The 18,866-nt window shown below is 46.9% G+C and overlaps 1 protein-coding gene across 11 annotated transcripts in view; it reads right to left on the bottom strand.

Moving 5' to 3' along the window:
* CLASP1 (cytoplasmic linker associated protein 1) overlaps positions 1 to 18,866 on the bottom strand; it is a 263,250-nt gene that overhangs the window by 217,156 nt on the left and 27,228 nt on the right. For all 11 annotated transcript variants that reach the window (XM_036857233.1, XM_036857234.1, XM_036857237.1 and 8 more), the window contains one exon: positions 12,280 to 12,759. In XM_036857233.1, coding sequence (XP_036713128.1) covers positions 12,280 to 12,474 — 195 coding nt within the window. In that variant the 5' untranslated portion in view covers positions 12,475 to 12,759. The remainder of the gene's footprint in view (positions 1 to 12,279; positions 12,760 to 18,866) is intronic.

Raw genomic sequence — 18,866 nt, 5'->3', positions numbered from 1 at the left:
ACGTGCAGGGCTCTGAGAGAGGCCACCACTTCCTTGCGGCGCCGCACCTGCCTGGCCACAGCGAGTGGGCCAAAGGCTGGGCGGCATGTCTCACTCCCAGCTGGGAGAATAGAGGCTCTTGTCCCGGTGACGGGGCCGCAAGATGCGAGGTGGGACCATGGTGGCCACAAGGGCAGTGCTGAAGGGAGAGTCCAGAAGCCAATGGCCGGACAGAGCAGACGCCCCCCAAGGCCCCGCGCTCTCCACGGTAAACCCCGGCCCCAGCCAGGGGTCTGCCCCAATGATGCCCTCTCTGTCTTGAACTGGTTTGAACTGAGTTACTGCTCAATACAAAGTCCATCCGAATTCCTCACCACGAGCAGAAAGGTTAATATCAATCCTTTTCCTCACAAAGCTGTTTTTTAAAAAACACTCCTTAGGCCAGGCTACGATTGTACGAAGAATCAAGTAAGATCAGACACATACCCTCACTGTCCCACAAAAACAAAGTGACTTTATTCAGTATCTCCCATCTTTGCCCAGTTAAGATGTGCTGATATTTAGGTTCTACTAGATGGGAAAGCACTTGGAAAAAGGAAAGGAACATTCCAAAGAAATGGATTATGGTGGGTATTTTCCTCACAACTCTCTTATTCATTCTGTGGGGTTTTTTTTAACAAAAGCTAATGGGAATAAATAACAACAAATAGAGAGACCCCACTTCTTCAGTCCACTTCAGGGTAGACTCTGTCAAGTTATCAGGCCTCCCTCCCCCTGACTACTGACATCCCCTGCTCTGCTAATGTTTAAGATGGCCCAGACAGAACCTATTTGCGTCAGTCATTTAAGGGGGAAATGAGATTAGCAAAAATTAAATTATTTACTTTATATCCTCTGAAGATTTGTTTTTATCTGAAAGGTCAGAAGCAGAAGAAACGTTCTCCAACACTGCTCCTAGCAACATAGAGACATCTTTTGCCCAGCAAAAAGGAGAAGCGTTCGGAGAAATGACAACACCCAGGACCCGGGAATGGTACGAAGGCACTCACACAGCACCGGTGGGTGGGCGATATGGCCTGCTCCGACCCAACACTTCAACCCTTCAGAACTTCCAGCGCAGAGACACACAAGAGGGCAATACACGCGTATGTTCAAGGATGCTCAGTGCAAAAAACTATAAACAGCCTAGATGCTGGCAACCAAGTATGGATAAAGAAATGACAGCTAAAAACTCATAGAAGAAAAGAATGCATTAAAGCTACATTAAATCATCCTAGTCCACACCACCCACATCAGCACCCAGAGCTGCTGGTCCTTCAGTGGCTTCCACTGCCCCTCTAGTCGGTTCCCAGGTCCTACTAAGGTGCCAGAGGGCAGTCACTCCCTACGGCCCCCTCCAGGCTCCTCCACCTGGGACTCTAGCTCCGCCTCACGCATGAAGGACCCGCCTTACTCGTGTAGGACAGGCCGCTTATGTCAAAACATCACCTCTATTAACGAGGCCTGCCACACGGTCCTTTGTGTAGTCACTGAGCCATCTCCCTTCTCTCATCCAAAAAAGGCCCAAAGGCCATCTCTCCCACAAAGCCTTTAATAAGGATGATTAAACACAGAAATTCCTACCCACCATCAGGCCTGGCACCAAGCACTTCCTCCTCATCTATAACCCCATCCACACGGTCCACAATGGACAGCCCTCTTTGCCCCTACCCCAAATACCCTGTGAAAATCAGCTATAGCCAGATAATCCCTCTAGGCCAACCTCCCTTTCTCTATTTCAAGCCACTTTCATCCAATTTCTCTGGATTCTTTGCCGTGGTCCTTGTCACAGACTCTCCCTCTACTTAACCTGTTAAAAAGATAACTCAGGGACTTCCCTGGTGGTCCAGTGGGTAAGACTCCACGCTTGCAAGACGGGGGCCTGGGTTCGATCCCTGGTTGGGGAACTAGGTCCTGCATGCGTGCCGCAACTAAAGATCCCGCATGCCACAACAATGATCCTGTACGTGGCAACGAAGATCCCACGTGCTGCAACTAAGACCTGGCACAGCCAAATAAATAAATAAATAAATAATTTTTTTTTTTAAAAAAAGATAACTCAGTGGGGTTGGCTAGCTCTTGGTTATCTTTTCACCCTGGATGCCATCTGACAATTTCCCCTTAGTCCAAAACTCTAGCTGGTGAATTCTGTCTACAGGAACAGCTGAATAACCTGTGTCTCACTCAGTACCAAAACAGGACGGAAGGGGCAGGGCACAACCTCTGAAAGAATGACATAGCCCGAGGGCATGACATAAACTGATTAGAACCAAATGGGTCCAAGATGGCGGACAAGTCGACTTCCGCTAGACCTTGAGCCTCAGTATATGCTCACTGTAACACGTCAGCCAGCTAAATGACACACCCACAGGCATCATGACAGTTTCAAGGCTGACCAGAAGGATCAAAAAGTGGGCACTGGCCCAGTTCCTAGAGATCCCCACTCCGTCCTGAAATAGCTGGAATACTCCTCCCACTCATTAGCCTATGAAATTACCCAGCCCTATAAAAACTGACGACCCCATACCCTGGTGCCTTTCTCACCTTCTGACTTGGCCCACACTCTGTCTGTGGAGAGTGTTTCTCTCTAAATAAATCCACTTCTTACCCATCACTTTGTCTCTCACTGAATTCTTTCTGCGATGAGACATCAAGAACCTGAGCTTCATTAAGTCCTGAAACCAGGTGTGTGATCTCAGTTGGAAGACCGTGGGATTTTGCCGGGTTTGAGTCCGGCCTCGTGGGTTCAAGTCCCAATCACGCTTTTGGCCGGGTTCGAGTCCCAGCCACGTGGATTCAAGTGGGTTTAGGCGGGGTTAGAATCCCAGCACATGGGTTCAAGTCCCAATCTGAGGTGCATGGTTTCAATACCGTCTTCTGTTTCATCTGTTTTCCATGCTCTCCTTTTTTCCCCCTCATGCAAAGTGTCCTTTAATACCCTGCTAAATCCAGGAAGGCATTTTGTTGTTATTTGCCTTTCTATATTCCTTTCACAGTTGTTAAAAAAGGGTATAGGTAACCATCTCTCCATTTCTATCTTGGCTGCTAGGAAGCCCAGAGCTCAAACCAAACTTCACCACATTATGTTCACAAATTATTAGGTTGCCTTAAATTCTTTACAAATATAAATGTACCTAAATAAGACTAAATTTAAACATTTTTTTCTTTCATCACAGTAGTTCCTTTTCGGAATAACTATCAAAATATACACTTAATTCCTGCTATACAAATAGACAAAGGTTATACATTTCAAAAAATATATGGAGCCAACTAATAAATGGAGAAGAAATGATGGAATCAGAAAATCACCCTTGGGGGATTCCCTGGCGGTCCGGGGCTTAGGACTCTGCGCTCTCACTGCTGAGGACCCAGGTTTGATCCCTGGTCGGGTGGTCAGGGAACTAAGATCCCACAAGCCTCGCAGCATGGCCAAAAAAAAAAAAAAGAAAGACAGAAAAGAAAATCACCCTTTGGCATCCAAATAATTATTTTAGACAAGGATCATCAATGGATACTAAAGCTAGTAGGTGAGAGTTTGATGACAAACAGGATATTTACAGTCTCAAAATACCTCCCCACAAGCTACCTACTAATCATAAAAGGAAAAAATATCGACTTTTGGAAGCAACCTGGCAAACACCTCTTTCACCAAGTGGGACAAAGAGATACCACGTGCCTCCTGATGTGATACACCGATCACTTCCATGGTATTCTGCCAAAACGCATAACCTTAACCCAATCCTGAGAAGCAACCACCGAGCTCACGAGCTCACATGGAGGGGCTACACAAAACAAACGGCCTAGCATTAAGCCAAGGAAGACAAGGACAGACTGGTGATGAACTGCTCCAGATCAAAGGAGACCGTACAGGTGAGAACAAAACGTAGCCTGTGAGCTTGGACTGCATGTGGACCAGAAAATTTTTTTTTTCTTTTGCTATAAAGGACATCAGGGCTTCCCTGGTGGCACAGTGGTTAAGAATCCGCCTGCCAATGCAGGAGACACAGGTTCGAGCCCTGGCCCGGGAAGATCCCACATGCCGTGGAGCAATTAAGCCCATGTGCCACAACTACTGAGCCTGCACTCTAGAGCCCACGAGCCACAACTACTGAGCCCGCGTGCCACAACTACTGAAGCCCGTGTGCCTAGAGCCCGTGCTCCACAACAAGAGAAGCCACTGCAATGAGAAGCCCGCGCACTGCAAGGAAGAGTAGCCCCCACTCGCCGCAACTAGAGAAAGCCCGCATGCAGCAACGAAGACCCAACACAGCCAAAAATAAATAAATAAATAAATAAATTAAAAAAAAAAAAAAAAAAAAAAAAAAGGACATCAGTAGGACAACAGGTAAAGTATGAATAAGGTTCACAGACTGTATATTAGTACTCTATCAATCCTAATCCTGCTCTACATACCTTTGTAAGACTATGTAAGTGACGCCCATGTTTTTAGGAAATATGAATATTTAGGAGAAACAGAGCATGTGTCTTACAACTCACAAACGATAATAAAACGCACATACAGAGAAGATAAAACAAGTGGTGAAGTATTGCCACCGGGGTCTGAATGAAACACACGGAAATTTTTTGCACTGGTATGTTGGCTTTGGGTTTATTTATTTGTTTTGTGAGGTATAATGACATCAGTTTCAGGTGTACAACATAATGATTCGATATCTGTACATGTTGCAAAATGATCATCACAATAAGTCCAGTTAACGTCCATCACCATACATAGTTACAGGAAGTTTCTTTTGTGATGGGAACTTGTAAGATTTGCTCTCTCACCAACTTTCGACTACGCGATACCCGCTGCATGTTACCCCCAGGACTAAATTTGGAGCTGCAAGTCCGTGCCTTTTGAGCCTCTGCCCATCTCGCCCAACGCCCGACCCCTGCCTGTGGCAACCAACCACCTGTGAGCTTTGTTTGTGTCCTGTTTTGTTTAGATTCCACATATAAGATCATACAGGGTGTGTCTTTTCCTGTCTGACTTAGTTCACTTAGCATAATGTCCACAAGGTCCAACCATGTCACAAATGGCATTATTTCATTCTTTTTCATGGCGGAATAATATTCCATTGTGTGTGTGTGCGTGTGCCTGTGTGTATACACACCACATCTTTTTTGTCCATTCATCGATTGATGGACACTTAGGCTGCTTCCATATCTTGGCTATAGTAAATAATGCTTCTTTGCATTGTTTTGTGAAACTTCCCTATAGGTCTGAGTATTTTCCAAAATAAAAACTTTAAAAAGTATATACTGTCATGATTCTATTAGGACCAGCCAAAGAACTGTTTTAAATACACTGATCTTAAATAATTTAGGTTTTTTATTAAAGTACAAAATGAGTTGCGTATCTCTCACTCAGGACCCGGCCTCACCTCCTAAAGTCATCACCGGTAGCTGTGGGCTATGTCCTTACACTCTTTTGCTCTGATAAGTATGCTATAAATATTGTCGCAATGTTATAAAGGAGGCCGTACTGCATGGATGCGGATGTGGGCTCGAAGGTCAGACTGTCCAGATTAAAATAACTTTCTAGTTATATAACCCTGGGCAAGTTGCTTCACTGCTCTTTTCCCGGCTGTAGAACGGGACCAATCCCAGGGCTTATCACGGCGTACCTGCCTCACAATTACAGGAGGCAATGACCGCCAAGCGCTTCAGGGACCCCGCACACGAGTGCCTCATAAATGTGAGCCATTCGTAAACATCAGCCTCATTGTCATCTCCATGTTCTCACCTCAGCTGTTTCTTTTCCTTTTTGCTTTGACATCCAATTTATGACTTCTTTTATCATATGTATCCTTATTTCAATTTTAGCTTTCTGAAACCAGGCAAAGTATTAAAAAGAACAAGTGAAACCCTCCAAAAACAGGGGTCCTCGATCAGTGGGCTGCTTTTGCCAGTAGGTTTTAAACTCACCCTCAGAATTCCCAGCCAGCGGCTGCTCCGCTCAGAGCCTTTGTTATCAACGGTGCAGGGTTCAAGGATTCTTACTGTATTACAAAAGATCCAGGCCTCTGCTCCAGGGCACAGGCTGACAAGGGCTACAGGAAGGCACACAAACTCAGTCCCACATAAAAGTTCACTTTCTACAGATCTTGTTATCATTGGGCCCAATAACTACAAATCTTCATCTGCTTCTTTTACTGACCACGTGCTGCTACCAAGCAGTCCTGGCACCTTCGTACACTGGCTCACTGGACCCTTATAACAATGCTATGTACCAGGTATCATCAGACCCCTTTCACAGATGAGTAGAGTGACCTGCTCAAAGGTCTAAGTAAGTGGCAGAGCCAGGACAGGAATCCAGACTGGTCATACTCCAACCTGAATTATTCCAAATACACTTTGCTGCCCTTGCATATACATATTCAGGAAAAAAATGCCATTAATCACATACATTAAGGACACCATTTTTATTTGACAAGCTGCATAAATTTTCTTGAAATAATTTTTCCTGGTTTTTTTTTTTTTTTTTGCTTTTGCTTAGTACTGCTCACTGTAGCTTTCCTACTTACGAGAGGCACCTGTCTTTTTAAACTACACACAGAAAAATTCACCTCTTGCAACCCACAGGACAATGCTGCAAGGGAAACCTGGGAAGAATGAACAGCCTCTGGAAGGTCTCATCGCTACGGCAGCACCAAGCCGACAGCCAAGAAAAGAAGCGGAAGTCACTTAATCTGAATCCAATCATCTTTTGTGGCTCACCTCTCAAGGACAAAGGGGGAAAATAAAAGCCTCAATGGAAGCCAAGGTTCTAGAGATAGGCAAGGGAAACAGAGGGGCCTCCAGGTATCTGTCAGCACCTGCCCCTCCAGCCATAAAGGGCACTTGATCTGGGGCAGGGGTCACACTGCGCCCCGTAAAGCAGCTAAGGAGAGACTAAACCTTCTGCAGTCTGCTTGTGGGCACTACGGCATTTACAGACGCTCCTACGATGCAATTTAACAGTTGATTATTCCCTACCCTACACTGTGCCCTGCCCTCTCATCTGCCTTACCTGTCCCCCCTCTATACCATGAAGACCATTAGGGCGGGGAGGAAGGAAGCCCTCCGTTAAGAGGGAACCTACAAATTTCAAATACAAGTCAGCACAGCCTGGGCCCTGAGACAACAGTGCACAGGGCTGGAGTCCACATATATTAGATTTAGACAGAGCGAGACTGCCCAGCACTGGCCGGACACTGAGGGAAGGGACCGGGCCTGTCTTCTGCCCACGGTATACCCACCCCCAGGGCAGTACCCGCACAGGATAAGTGCTTAATGTACCTCAGCCATTGCGTGAACACCTGGGTTCAAGTCCCAGAAACCTTAATTACTAGCTCTGTCGCCTTAAACAAGTTACCTGATTTATGTGCACGTCAATGTCCTCATCTGTAAAATGAGGATGACAAGATCTACTTCATATGATACTAATCAGTTAAAATGAACACATCTTTAGCACAATTTCTGGTACATAGGAAATGTCCCATAACCGTGGGTCATTATTATTCTACAGTATTAAATACAAGTCCACAGTCACTTATCCAAAACTCTGGAGGCCAGATGTGTTCTGCAACACGGAATTTTCACGTTTTAGAAAGGTAAAATGCTGCACACAGTTTTAGACAGATAGATAGGCAGGCAGGGACAGAAGGATAGATAGATAGATAGATACCCCTTGAACAGAACCTGGGCCGGCACCCACCATCAAACGTGAATGTTTCTGCAGCACAACGTGCCCTAAGCAGGTAAATAAGGACCATAAGTGGTCTCACATCGGTTCACTTCAGATCAAATGAAAAATGAAGAACACTAGGTTTTCAGAGATTTGGGGAATTTGTAACTGCAGAGAAGGGACTGCAGGACTATATTCACAAAAGCACCTGGTCCCCACTGGGATGCTCTGTTCCGATCAGCCCGCTAGACACGCACGTTCCTGCCCTGTGAGAACCCGCCAGGCTGCACGCACTGTGCTGTTGGGCTCAATGCAAGTTGCTCAGATGACCTGGGAGAGCTGGGAAAGGCTCCCTCAATTCCCTCCAACTGCCATGGCCCAGGTGGCCTCCCCAGGTGAGCTCACTCTTACCTTCATCCCTTCTCACCTAAAGGGGCCGGGGGAGACAAGAAAAGTGGCTGGAGGTACATCAGGAATCTACTCCACCATCTTCCTCTTTCTTTGAGTTTTATTCAGGAAAAACAGCAAGAGGAGACCAGATCAATGAGGGCAGCCATATTCAAATTTTTCGTTGTTATTTTTATTTTTAATGTCAGACTAATCTAGAAAAGAAGCCCCATAATCAAGAAGAAGTCTCCCATCTCCTCCGTGTCTCCCATGGTCACTGTGACATCGAAGACTTACAAAGCTCTTCCAGCAACAGGGTGGGGTGGGGTGGTGAAAGGCGCCCCACAGTGTAGTCCCAGGGTGTGCCGCCTGTATGAGGACATTATTTAAAGAACCAATTACTCACTCCCCAAGGTGACCCAAGAAAGTCCAAAGCTGAAACTGAGCAGGACCCTGTAGGGGCTCCTGGGCGCGGGGAGCCCTTCCTTTCAGCCTCCATGACCTTCCCTGAGTCCCAAAGGGCAGATTCCAACGGTTGCTAATCAGGGAAGGGAGGGGATGCAGAGACGCGGGAGGAGCAGCCAAGAAACCACAGTGCAGCCTTGGGGCGGGGGCAGGGTCCTGGTGCCGCCTCAAGGGTGACTTAGTTTTCGAGGGCAGGAGCCTGCTGTATCCCCCTCTGCCTGGCAAAGCAATAAAGTTACTCTTTTCTACTTCACTCAACACTCTGTCTCCGAGATTCACTTCAGCACCCCGTGCAGAGAGGCACCCGTGATCACAGCCAGCTCACACTAGATAACCAGCGATAGGCTAGCAGAGCGCATACTGACCCTAAAATGAGTCTGCACAAGAGAGCTAAAATGCTCCAAAAGCAAACTGCGTTCTATCTAACCTAAATGAATGCTCCCCTATTCCCAACTTATGTGCAAATTATAAGGCTCACTCTTCCCCCAGCTGAATCACGAATGGTTCCCACCAGCGAAGGAGAAGCATTTACACACAGTAGGTGCTCAATGTTCTAGCTAGTGCTGGGGTTGGCAAACTACGGTCCAGGGGACCAACTGACCTTCCACCTGCTCCCGGACATTAAGTCTTGCTGGAACACAGCCACACCCATTCATGAACACATTCTCTGGGGCTGCTTTTGCATCATAATGGCCCAAACTAGTTAAATATTTACAAGAAGACCACAGGGCCCACCAAGCCTGATATGTTTACCTCTATTCTTCAAGTTTGCTGACCTCTATTCTTCTGAAAGGAACACTGGCTAGGAAATCAGACAGACCTACATTTTTTTATTACTTGTTTATTTATTTACTTGGCCACGCTACGCTGTGTGTGGGATCTCAGTTCCCCAACCAGGGATCAAACCCACGCCTCCTGCAGTGCAAGCATGGAGTCTTAACCACTGGACCACCAAGGAGGTCCCCAGAGAGACCTACATTTAAATCCCAGTTCCATAATCACAAGTAGAAATTACCTCATAATTCTCAGTAATTTCAGTGACCTCATGTATAAAATTAGGATACCACCATCTACCTTGCAGGGGTGTTATGAAGATTAAATGAGATACTAAATGCATACATACAGTAAATAAGCAAGAAATGATAGCTATTAAACTTTAATCAAAACCAGGTACAAATTTGTCTACCATGTTAAGAAATACTCAAAGGTAATAAAGTGATTCAAGCTTCAGCCAACTATTTTTTTTAAATAAGATCTTGTGCTTGTATTCATCTACATTCCCTGCTAGGAAAAGGAATAACAATACCCAAGCACTACTGTTTTGGAAGTCCAAAAGTACTTCCCTTTTCCTCTCTTATCTTTTTAGTCCTGAATTTGAAAAGAAAAAATTTCAAGAAGCCAAGCTTCAGAGAATCATTTAATACAAAGTGAATAAAACTTAAAGTGTGCTTCAGGCTCTGAATGAGAAATCTTGCTCTATGATAAAGGAAAAAAACAGGTATGGGTCCCTAAAAGATACGTTTCCAGATTTCAGTAAAGCAACCAGGAACACTTGCCGAGAGTACGCCTAAGTTCCTGAGTTCACACAGGTAACCAGGATCCATTGAGCACCTGCTATGTTCCAGGCTCTAGGCTCCAGGTGTGAACAAGGCCCACAGTCACCATACTTAGAGACCTTAGAGACCAGGGGGGTGCTCAGCACTGGGTCAGATCAGAACCACAAGACATGGCCTTGACTCCAAAGCCATCGCTATGAAGTCACACAAGATATCAGAGCTGGAGAGCCCTGAGAGAAGATGTAGTCAAACACCTGCCCTGCACAGACAGGTAAAGTGACTTGTCCATGACGGCACGCGAGTCAGCAGCAAACCCCATCTTCCTGCTTTCCTTCCCACCGAGCTGTCTTTCTTAGAAACTACTTCACAAAGTCTTAATCTTTCACTCCTTTGTGACTCTGCAATCCCTATTACGAAAAAAAGACCCAGTCTTCAAACCTCTGGGTTCCTCTAGACAACGTTACTACTTTCTTCTTCTGTCTTCCCACCAAATTCTGTGCATCTCTATTACTGCACACTCGACACTGACTGGAACCATTCCCTTATTTATTCATGACCACTACCCCCCCCCCGCCCCCCAGACTACGAGCTCCTTGAAGACAGGAACCAAGTCTTAATACTGACTGATACTCCTATCCCTCACCTCCTCCTTCCTATCAGGAGTCTGATACTGCCCGAGTACCCCACCTCTTCCGCACGGCCACACACTTCGCTCAGGGGAGGCTGAACCCCTTTGTAGGACCTGGAGGTTGAGCGTGATGGCTGAAGGCCACCGTGGACACCTGTCCATTTCCAGTGATACTATGGTGGGCGCGCAAAGCCATTCTGGCCAATGCGATGTAAAAAAGTCTGCTGGGGAGCTTCAGAGAAGGTTTCCTCCCAAGTAAAAGACACAAGCAGACATTCTTCTTCCCTGGCCACTGCGTTAACTATGCAGACTTAATGGAAATTACTCAATCTCCTTACGATAGATAACTTTAAGTCAACTACGTCAGCGTTCAGTTACTCTGAGCCAGAAGCGTCCTGATTTGCACACAGAAAGGTTCGTGGAGCCGTGATTCAAACACAGACAAGGAGACTTCCCAGACCTCAAAAATGTAGGACTAGAGAGTCTCTACCACCCTCCCCTCTGTAACGCTCCCACCACCCAGCGCCAGCACTTGTTAATTTCAGCTAATTTCAGCTAAATGAATAAACAGATGAATGAAACAGGAAATTTAAGCTCGGCTTTCAAAGACTATTAGGGTAAATTTTATGTGGAGTTGTAAGTGAACTATTAGGGCCCGAGGTAACAAGGCTAAAGCCTGCTGACTCTTAGATAAGATCAAGGTTTAATGTAATTGGAAAACAAGTCTATACTAGAGCAAACAAAGAAATCCTGTAAGCACCCTTTCCAAGTCCGAATCCATGTCAGAAGACTGGTTCAATGAAAAATCGCAAAAGGTTCAGTTTCTGGAAGCCCGATTGTCTATAATGTCTATAGCACCTATTAGCACATGTCCCACGCTGTCTTCCACCTCAACCGGACCCAAAGGGGTCACCTTCTTATAAAGGTGGGGAGGGCGAGGGGGGGAAAGGACACCTCTTCAGCACTTTGAGCCCAGCCCAGTTTTCATTCATGAAAACTTAGTCCTCGAATGGCAACACGATCAACTTTCACAACTCAGTCGGGTCATGGGACCCCGCCTGGCCCCTCCCACCCATCAAGGGCACCTGAAGAGCCTTGATCTTTGGAACCTGAAGGATATCCTCCAGGCCTTTACACACAGGTCACCGGAGGGCCCTAGGCTGGGTACCTGGGCAGACTTCAAAACAGGGACCCGCAGGTAAAATGCCCACAACCTACTGCCAATTCCACCCCCAGAGAAAATTGGTGAAGCCACTTGCTATTCACGAAGGGCCACTCACTGCTAGACGCGACAGTCACTTCAACTTCAAGGCTGCAAATGTTTGCAACCTCTCCCACATAAAAGCCTCTCTTTATCCGGTCACTTGGCCTTCTCTCAGTGCGCTAAAGGACAAGGGGTTTTCTGAGCTCCAACAAAAATCAAAGAAAACTCTACTTGCTCTTACTGGAAAGCAAGGGATCATGCTGACGGCTCACAAAGGATTCTTCTAGGACCCATTCTGATCCCCCACGGCTGCCCGGCCACCTAGAAGAGCGTCTTCCGGCGCATGGCTTACCTTGTAATTGCTGGAGTTCACCCAAAAGGTAGCGAGTCCGTCCACGAGTTTGTCTAGTGTGGTCTGGTCATGCTCAAGGTCGGCAGACTTCTGTTTGTCTGAGAAATAGTCTATCAGTTCTTGGCCAACCTGCAGTCGCTTCCCCACATCCTTCTGCAGCACCTGTGCCAGGCAGGCCTCCGTGCGAGGCTCCATGGTGGAATTCCAGTCCAGAGGCAGCCGAAGCTAGAGGGCAGTCGGGGCGACACGCTCCCAGCAGGCGTGCCCGGGAGGCGGCCTCTTTGTTTGCTGAAGGTTACTAAGAGCCTGTGTTTCAGAGATGCAATCTGGGGAATGGCAGCAATGCACCATGTGTGTCCGAAGAGCAGCTGGTAGGATATTAAAAGTCCAATTTAAATAACTAGTAGGGGAGAAGGGAGTGAGTGGCAGAGTGATGTTCTCCTCCTGGGTCTGGAATACTTCATAATTCAGCAGTCCATTCTGAAAAGTTAGAGAAGAGAACGACAAATCAGCACAGGTAACAAAACTCTCCAGCGTTCGGAAACATTCAATCAAAGACAAAGCAGTTCACGCTGCAGCATCGTTTATAAGCACAAGTGGAGTGAGAGGCATGAACGCTTGGCAACCATATCCGAATAACATAATGATTATTTTTATCAGGAAGAATACTGAAGCCCAAAGCGAAGAGCCAATGAGCTTCACAGTTGGTGGGTTGAGGTTTTTCACAATTTTCCTGTTTGTAAATGCACCAGTCAGGAGAGCAATCATCTGCTTCAGCTGGAAGGTTTATTTGTAGCTTAAGTTTTGCTTCCCACCAAAAAACCTAACACCACTCTGTGTCTGAATCCTGTAGGTACTGTAGCTTCCTGTCTCACTCTCAGTTTTCTAAAACCCCAAGTGCTGGAAGTGAGGCAGGCTCCACAGAAACACCACTGACCAGACTGGCCCGCCCGGTCACACTAACCAAAGCCAAAGGCAGCACCTACACCAAACTTCCTGCTCAGCAGCTTTACAACCGGGTGAGTAGGTGGTGGTCCCTGCCTCTTCCTCCGAAGAGAGTGATGGAGGGAGAAAAGGAAATAGGCTCACATGCTGATCACACTCCACTGACACAGTGTTCTCCACTGACAATAGCACCAACCGGGCTGCGTGTTTTGTTACAAAATCAGGAGACCTCAAAATCACGCTTGGGGTGGCGCAAAACGCATGATATGGGGAAAGTACCAAAACCATTTTCATTAGACAAATAAGACAGGCCGACCGTCTAATCTACAGCTGCTGGAACAATTGTACACATTTATGTGTTGCAATTTCTTCTCTCAATTCCTTCCATTCTAACCCAAGAAGACGCACAGAAAACCTGTCTTCAAGATGCAGCATCCCCCCGACACTGTACCAAACAGAAACGTTCTTCACGCCGACAGTAGGTGCCGACTCTCGGGGGTTCAGCAGGTAGAGCTGACCTTATAAATCAAGTAAGGGTAAAATCCGGTGCAGGGTAGCTCTTCCAGTCTGAGCACAGGGAATCTCTCCCTTCCTGTCATCACCCCCACCCCATTCCTACCCACAGCAAAAAAGCACAATGCTCTCTCCGAGTTCTAGAATGAGAAACAAGCCAAGTCATTCAATGAGGAAAACCCTCCTGCAAAGTCCCTGGCACTTGATTACCCATCTTCTGCTTTACTTCCAATCAAGAAGACCCGCTGTCTCACGTGGCAATCCTTCCTCAAATGGAGGCAATACGCGCTTTCCAGTCATTTCCACACCCTGAAACTAGTCCCTCCTTCCCAAGAAAGATCTTCAAATACAGAAAAGGAGCTATTACCCTTCACTCCAACTTTTAGTCCAAACAAAATATCCCCAGTTCCTTAATGAGCTCCTATGTCGGACTAATGAAGGGTTCAGTGATACAGGAAAAGTGGAGAAACCAACAGAACCTTTTCTTTCTGGGCCCAATTTTAGCCCAAGAAGGAGATCTAATAAGGTCAAGCTTGTGACAGATTAAAAAGGGCCACAGATGCTTTGCTACTCCTCCCCCACCGAGGAGAGGTGGGGTCTCATCCCCCCCACAGTGACCCTGGGATTGGTCTGAGCCTTGCTTTGGCCAGTGGGAAATCAGAGACTGCAGGAGCGAGCAGAGGTCTAACGCTGGAGCTTGCGTGACTGCTGCGCTGTCAGAAAGCTGGTCTAGCCTCCTGAACACGAGAGGCCATTAGAGGGGAACCAACATGCTTCAAAAACAGCCGGCAGCACCTGCCAGACACGTGAGTGAGTCCACGGGGGCGCCACTCAGCCTCTCCAGTCATCCTCTGACTGTGGCTACACAAATACATCTAAGGAGACGAAAACCACCAGGTCAAACCACAGAAGGATAAGAAACAGTTCATTGTTGTTTTAAGCCACGAGATTTGTGGTGCTTTGTTACACACCAGTAGATAACTGATACACTCCTTCTTCCCCTAAACATCTAGCTTTCATTCTCAGTGAAAAGAATCTCATATCCTTTATTCCTTCAAGGGGCCTAAAATCAACAGACACTACCCAGTAACGATGATGACTGTACCGTTTTTGAGCACCCACATGAGGTGTCAGGCTCTGCGCTAGACAATTTACACAGACTACCTCTAATTCTCCAACCCACTCTACAAAGTGATATTAACATCCCTATTTTACAGAGGAAGAAACTGAGGCTAAGGTAAGTCATTGTCTAAGGTTGCATGGCCATAAGTTTCCCTTCCCCACCTTCAAACCCTTGTTACTACAAGTCTGGCCTAGTTCTGCTCTGACTCAGGGAAAGAAGGTCAGACTTCATGCTTAGCGCTGGGAAGCAACAGGCAAGAGAGCAAAGTCTCCACTCCCGGGAGAGGAAGGAGCCCTCCGCATTCAAGTCTCTTTCCTGTGATTTTTAAAATACATATTATATAAAAACTTCCTCTTCAACTGGAATTCTATAAGATTTCTAACAAATAAGTATATGCTTCTTGATGGTAATTACGCAGTAAAGGCTTATTAGCACCCTCAGAAGTAGGTCACAAACTCCTTATGGAGGAAACCCACAGAATGAGATACGAGAAGCCCTCACGCATTAAGCAAACTGGTCCTCTCTGTTCTCTCTCTCTCTTTCTCCTTAATTTAAAAAAAGAAGTGACGGATGATCCCCTCCTGCACAAAAGTACAAGACCTCCCTCCCACTCCTGTCCCCCGGCCACTGCGTTTCCCCACCTAAAAGTGAAGACTGTCGCTAGCTTCCTGGACCTCCTTGCAGAGATATTTTTAGCTACCCAAGCAAATAAGTATATGTGTGCTCCCCTCTGTACCCCCCAGGGAGAGTTTCCTAAGCATTCACAATTACATCACAAGAAGCAGCCCAACTCTGCTGCAGGCCAACAGGAAAAAGTTTAAAAATACCAGGTTCAACAAGAATGAAGAAACACACAGCAGGACAGCCTGATGTAATGTACACATGTGAGACAGCCTCCAGTCTTGACTCTGCCACTTCCTGAGTGGCAATGGGAAGAATACTGGCTCCACATTCATTAAGTAAGATTAAGGGTGGGAAGGGCTTGCACAGGGCATTTTTTAAAAATAGCTCCAGGACTTCCCTGGAGGGCCAGTGGTTAAGACTCTGCGCTTCCCAGGCAGGGGGCCCGGGTTCGATCCCTGGTCGGGGAAATAGGATCCCACATGCCGCGTGGTGTGGCCAAAAGAAAAATAAAATAAAAAGTACTTTACATTAAAATAAATAAATAAATAAATAATAATAAAGAGATCCTCTCTCGATCCCTTACTTACGGTCCCTACTTTGTGGCACTCGGGCCACAACCACAGACGAGTGCCGAGGACAGGGGCAGAGAACAGAACCAGCTGTGAGCTCTGATCTTCTGCGTCTACTACAGGCTTCTCCCTAAGACAAGTTCAAGGTAGGACCATTTTCACTCGTGACCGAAAACAGCAATGAGTTACTACTTCTCCTAAGTGTACAGACTGGCTGGGCTCAGCTGGCAGGTCCTTCTGCTAATCTTGCCTGGGATCACTCAGGCAGCTGCTGTCACCTGCCAGCCTGACTGCAGCTGAAGAGTCTACAGTGGCATCACCCACATGTCTGAGGCACTGATGCTGGCTGTTGGCTGGACCTCTTGCCACACGTGACCGCTAACCACTCAGTAATACAGTCTGCAGTTCATTACACGTGGTTGGAACATTCCAAGAGGGCGAAGGGATGTGGCCAGGCCTCTCAAGGCCCAGGACACAGAATGTGCAAAACACTTCTGCAGCATTCTACGGGTCAAAGCAAGCCGCGAGGTCAGCCCAGAACAAAAGTGTGAGGAAATGGACTCTACCAGTTAATAGGAGCCACAACATACTGCAGCCACGTGCGTCAGTCTAACATATATGTAGTCATATGTGTAGTGGGCATCTGCAGAATGACTACATGGACGGGGTAAACACATCTGTCTTCTCTGTTTGCCCATTATCTTGATTACTTTTATTTACCCATCAATTTATCATATATCACATCTCATTACAGAAGATACAAAAGAAATAACTATAATCTATGACTTGACTTGAAAACGCTTCCAACTTACTTGGAGAGAACAAGAGATACGTATTCACAAAAAACTTGTCAATGTGAGAATTCAGCACAAACACAGGGACTTCCCTGGTGGCCCAGTGGGTAAGACTCCACGCTCCCAATGCAGGGTGCCCGGGTTCCATCCCTGGTCGGGGAACTAGATCCCACATGCCACAACTAAAAGGTCCTGTGTGCCGCAACGAAGATCTCGCATGCCACAACTAAGATCCAGTGCAGCCAAATACACAAATAAATGGTAAAAAAAAAAAAAAACCACAAACACAGGATACACAGCTAGCAGACCTCACAGATAGAATGCCGCACCTGCCAAATAAGGGCTATGAGTAAGTACTGTGGTTGTTTAGAGAAGGGATGGATCAAGAAGGCCTGGAATGACCAAGTCAAAACCAGTCAGACAAGGCTCAGTTTAAGCTTTGTCTCGAAACACGGATGGGACGTCCTACATCAGTTATGGCACTTAATAGGGGGAAAAAGCCTAAGCAAGTGAGGGACGTGGAAACTTGTGAATGGTTGAGGGAAGAAGTGTGGCAACAGAGACAGTGAGATACCTCTGAGATGGGCAAGCATTATTACTCCCACTTTTTTTTTTTGGCCGTGCAGCTTGCGGGATCTTAGTTCCCCGACCAGGGATTGAACCCAGGCCATGGCAGTGAATGTGCCGAGTCCTAACCATTGGACCGCCAGGGCATTCCCATTACTCCCACTTTGAAGATAAAGAAATGAAGCTTAGAAAGGCTAGGCTAAAAAAAAATTAAAAAAAAAAAAAACCCTGCCCAAGATTTTAAAGCTAATAACTGTCGGGTGATAATTGAAAATCAGATCTGCCTGGCCCCAAAGTTAGTATTATTTTTGTTATACTGTAATACTATATACTACTGCCTCATTGAAAGTTCAAAGCATGGGTACTTAATAACTCAAACATGAAAATGTTAAAGTTATATGGGGCATGAGAAGTAGAGGATTAAGAAACAAGAAATCAAATTACAAAGCACTCAGGAAGCTTTAATAAAATAATATTCCATATCACAGCATCAAGTAGTACAACTTAAATTACCAGCACCAGTGAATCAATAAGCACATCAAAAATTTCCCTGGAAAATACGTAGAAAGCAGGCATCATAATGACAAGCCAACCCCGAAAGCTAGAAACGAGCAGAACCAATCCACACTAGGCAAAAGCAGTTGCTTCTATCAATAAGACAATTTTTCTGCATTATAATCATTTGTACAATTACGATATGGTGTGAACCTTTAAAGACGCCCGGCGTGCCCGGCCAGCAGTGGTTCTCTCTCCTCCTGGGCCATCCCACAGCCCACTCACTGGTAGCCACACAGTCACTCAGTGAACAGACCCTGGGCCAGCGGTGTGACAAGTGTCCCAGGCTAACTCCTGGAAAGCCCAGAAGGTAAGACTTGGTCAAGGCCCTCCAGGAGGTCACTGCCTGGAAGGAGGACGAGACAGAAAAGCAGACGGTGGTGGCGGTACTGGGACAGGCCCTAAGCCGGGGGCCTGTAGATGGCGCTACAGTGGCAGAGAAAGGGGAAGCGGCTGCCTGAGGGACTTCAGCGGGCCCTTCAGGATGGGCCCCTGCCACGCACACCAGGCAGATGCAGCACCCGCCCCCCCTCCGGCTGTCACGCGTCACTCCCCCCACGCCTCACCCACTGCGGATGCGGCCTCCGGCCTCCCTGCCTCCTTCCCCAGCTCCTCTCATCTCCTGTAGCCTCCTGTTCTCGGCCCCAGCAAGCCCTCCCGGCCTGGTCCTCAGCTCCCTGCCATGCCATCCTCCTTCCCCGCCACAAATGCCCATCCCTCCAGCTCTTCTGTTCAAGTGCATTGCCTCAACCTCGTCGATTCCATAAACTCCTTCCCAGTCTCACCTTCCTTTGAGTCTGGATTAAATTCCACGGGGGTGTCAACAGCATGGAGCTACCCTCCACTGTCTCTCTCTCGGGAGTCACTGCCTAGTAATCCCGAACCTTGGGTGAACCA

The sequence above is a fragment of the Balaenoptera musculus genome, chromosome 7 (assembly GCF_009873245.2).
Source record: "Balaenoptera musculus isolate JJ_BM4_2016_0621 chromosome 7, mBalMus1.pri.v3, whole genome shotgun sequence".
In the NCBI taxonomy this organism is placed as follows: domain Eukaryota; kingdom Metazoa; phylum Chordata; class Mammalia; order Artiodactyla; family Balaenopteridae; genus Balaenoptera; species Balaenoptera musculus.
The sequence above is the reverse complement of the archived record's forward strand: the minus strand, read 5'-3'. Positions and strand labels throughout refer to the sequence as shown.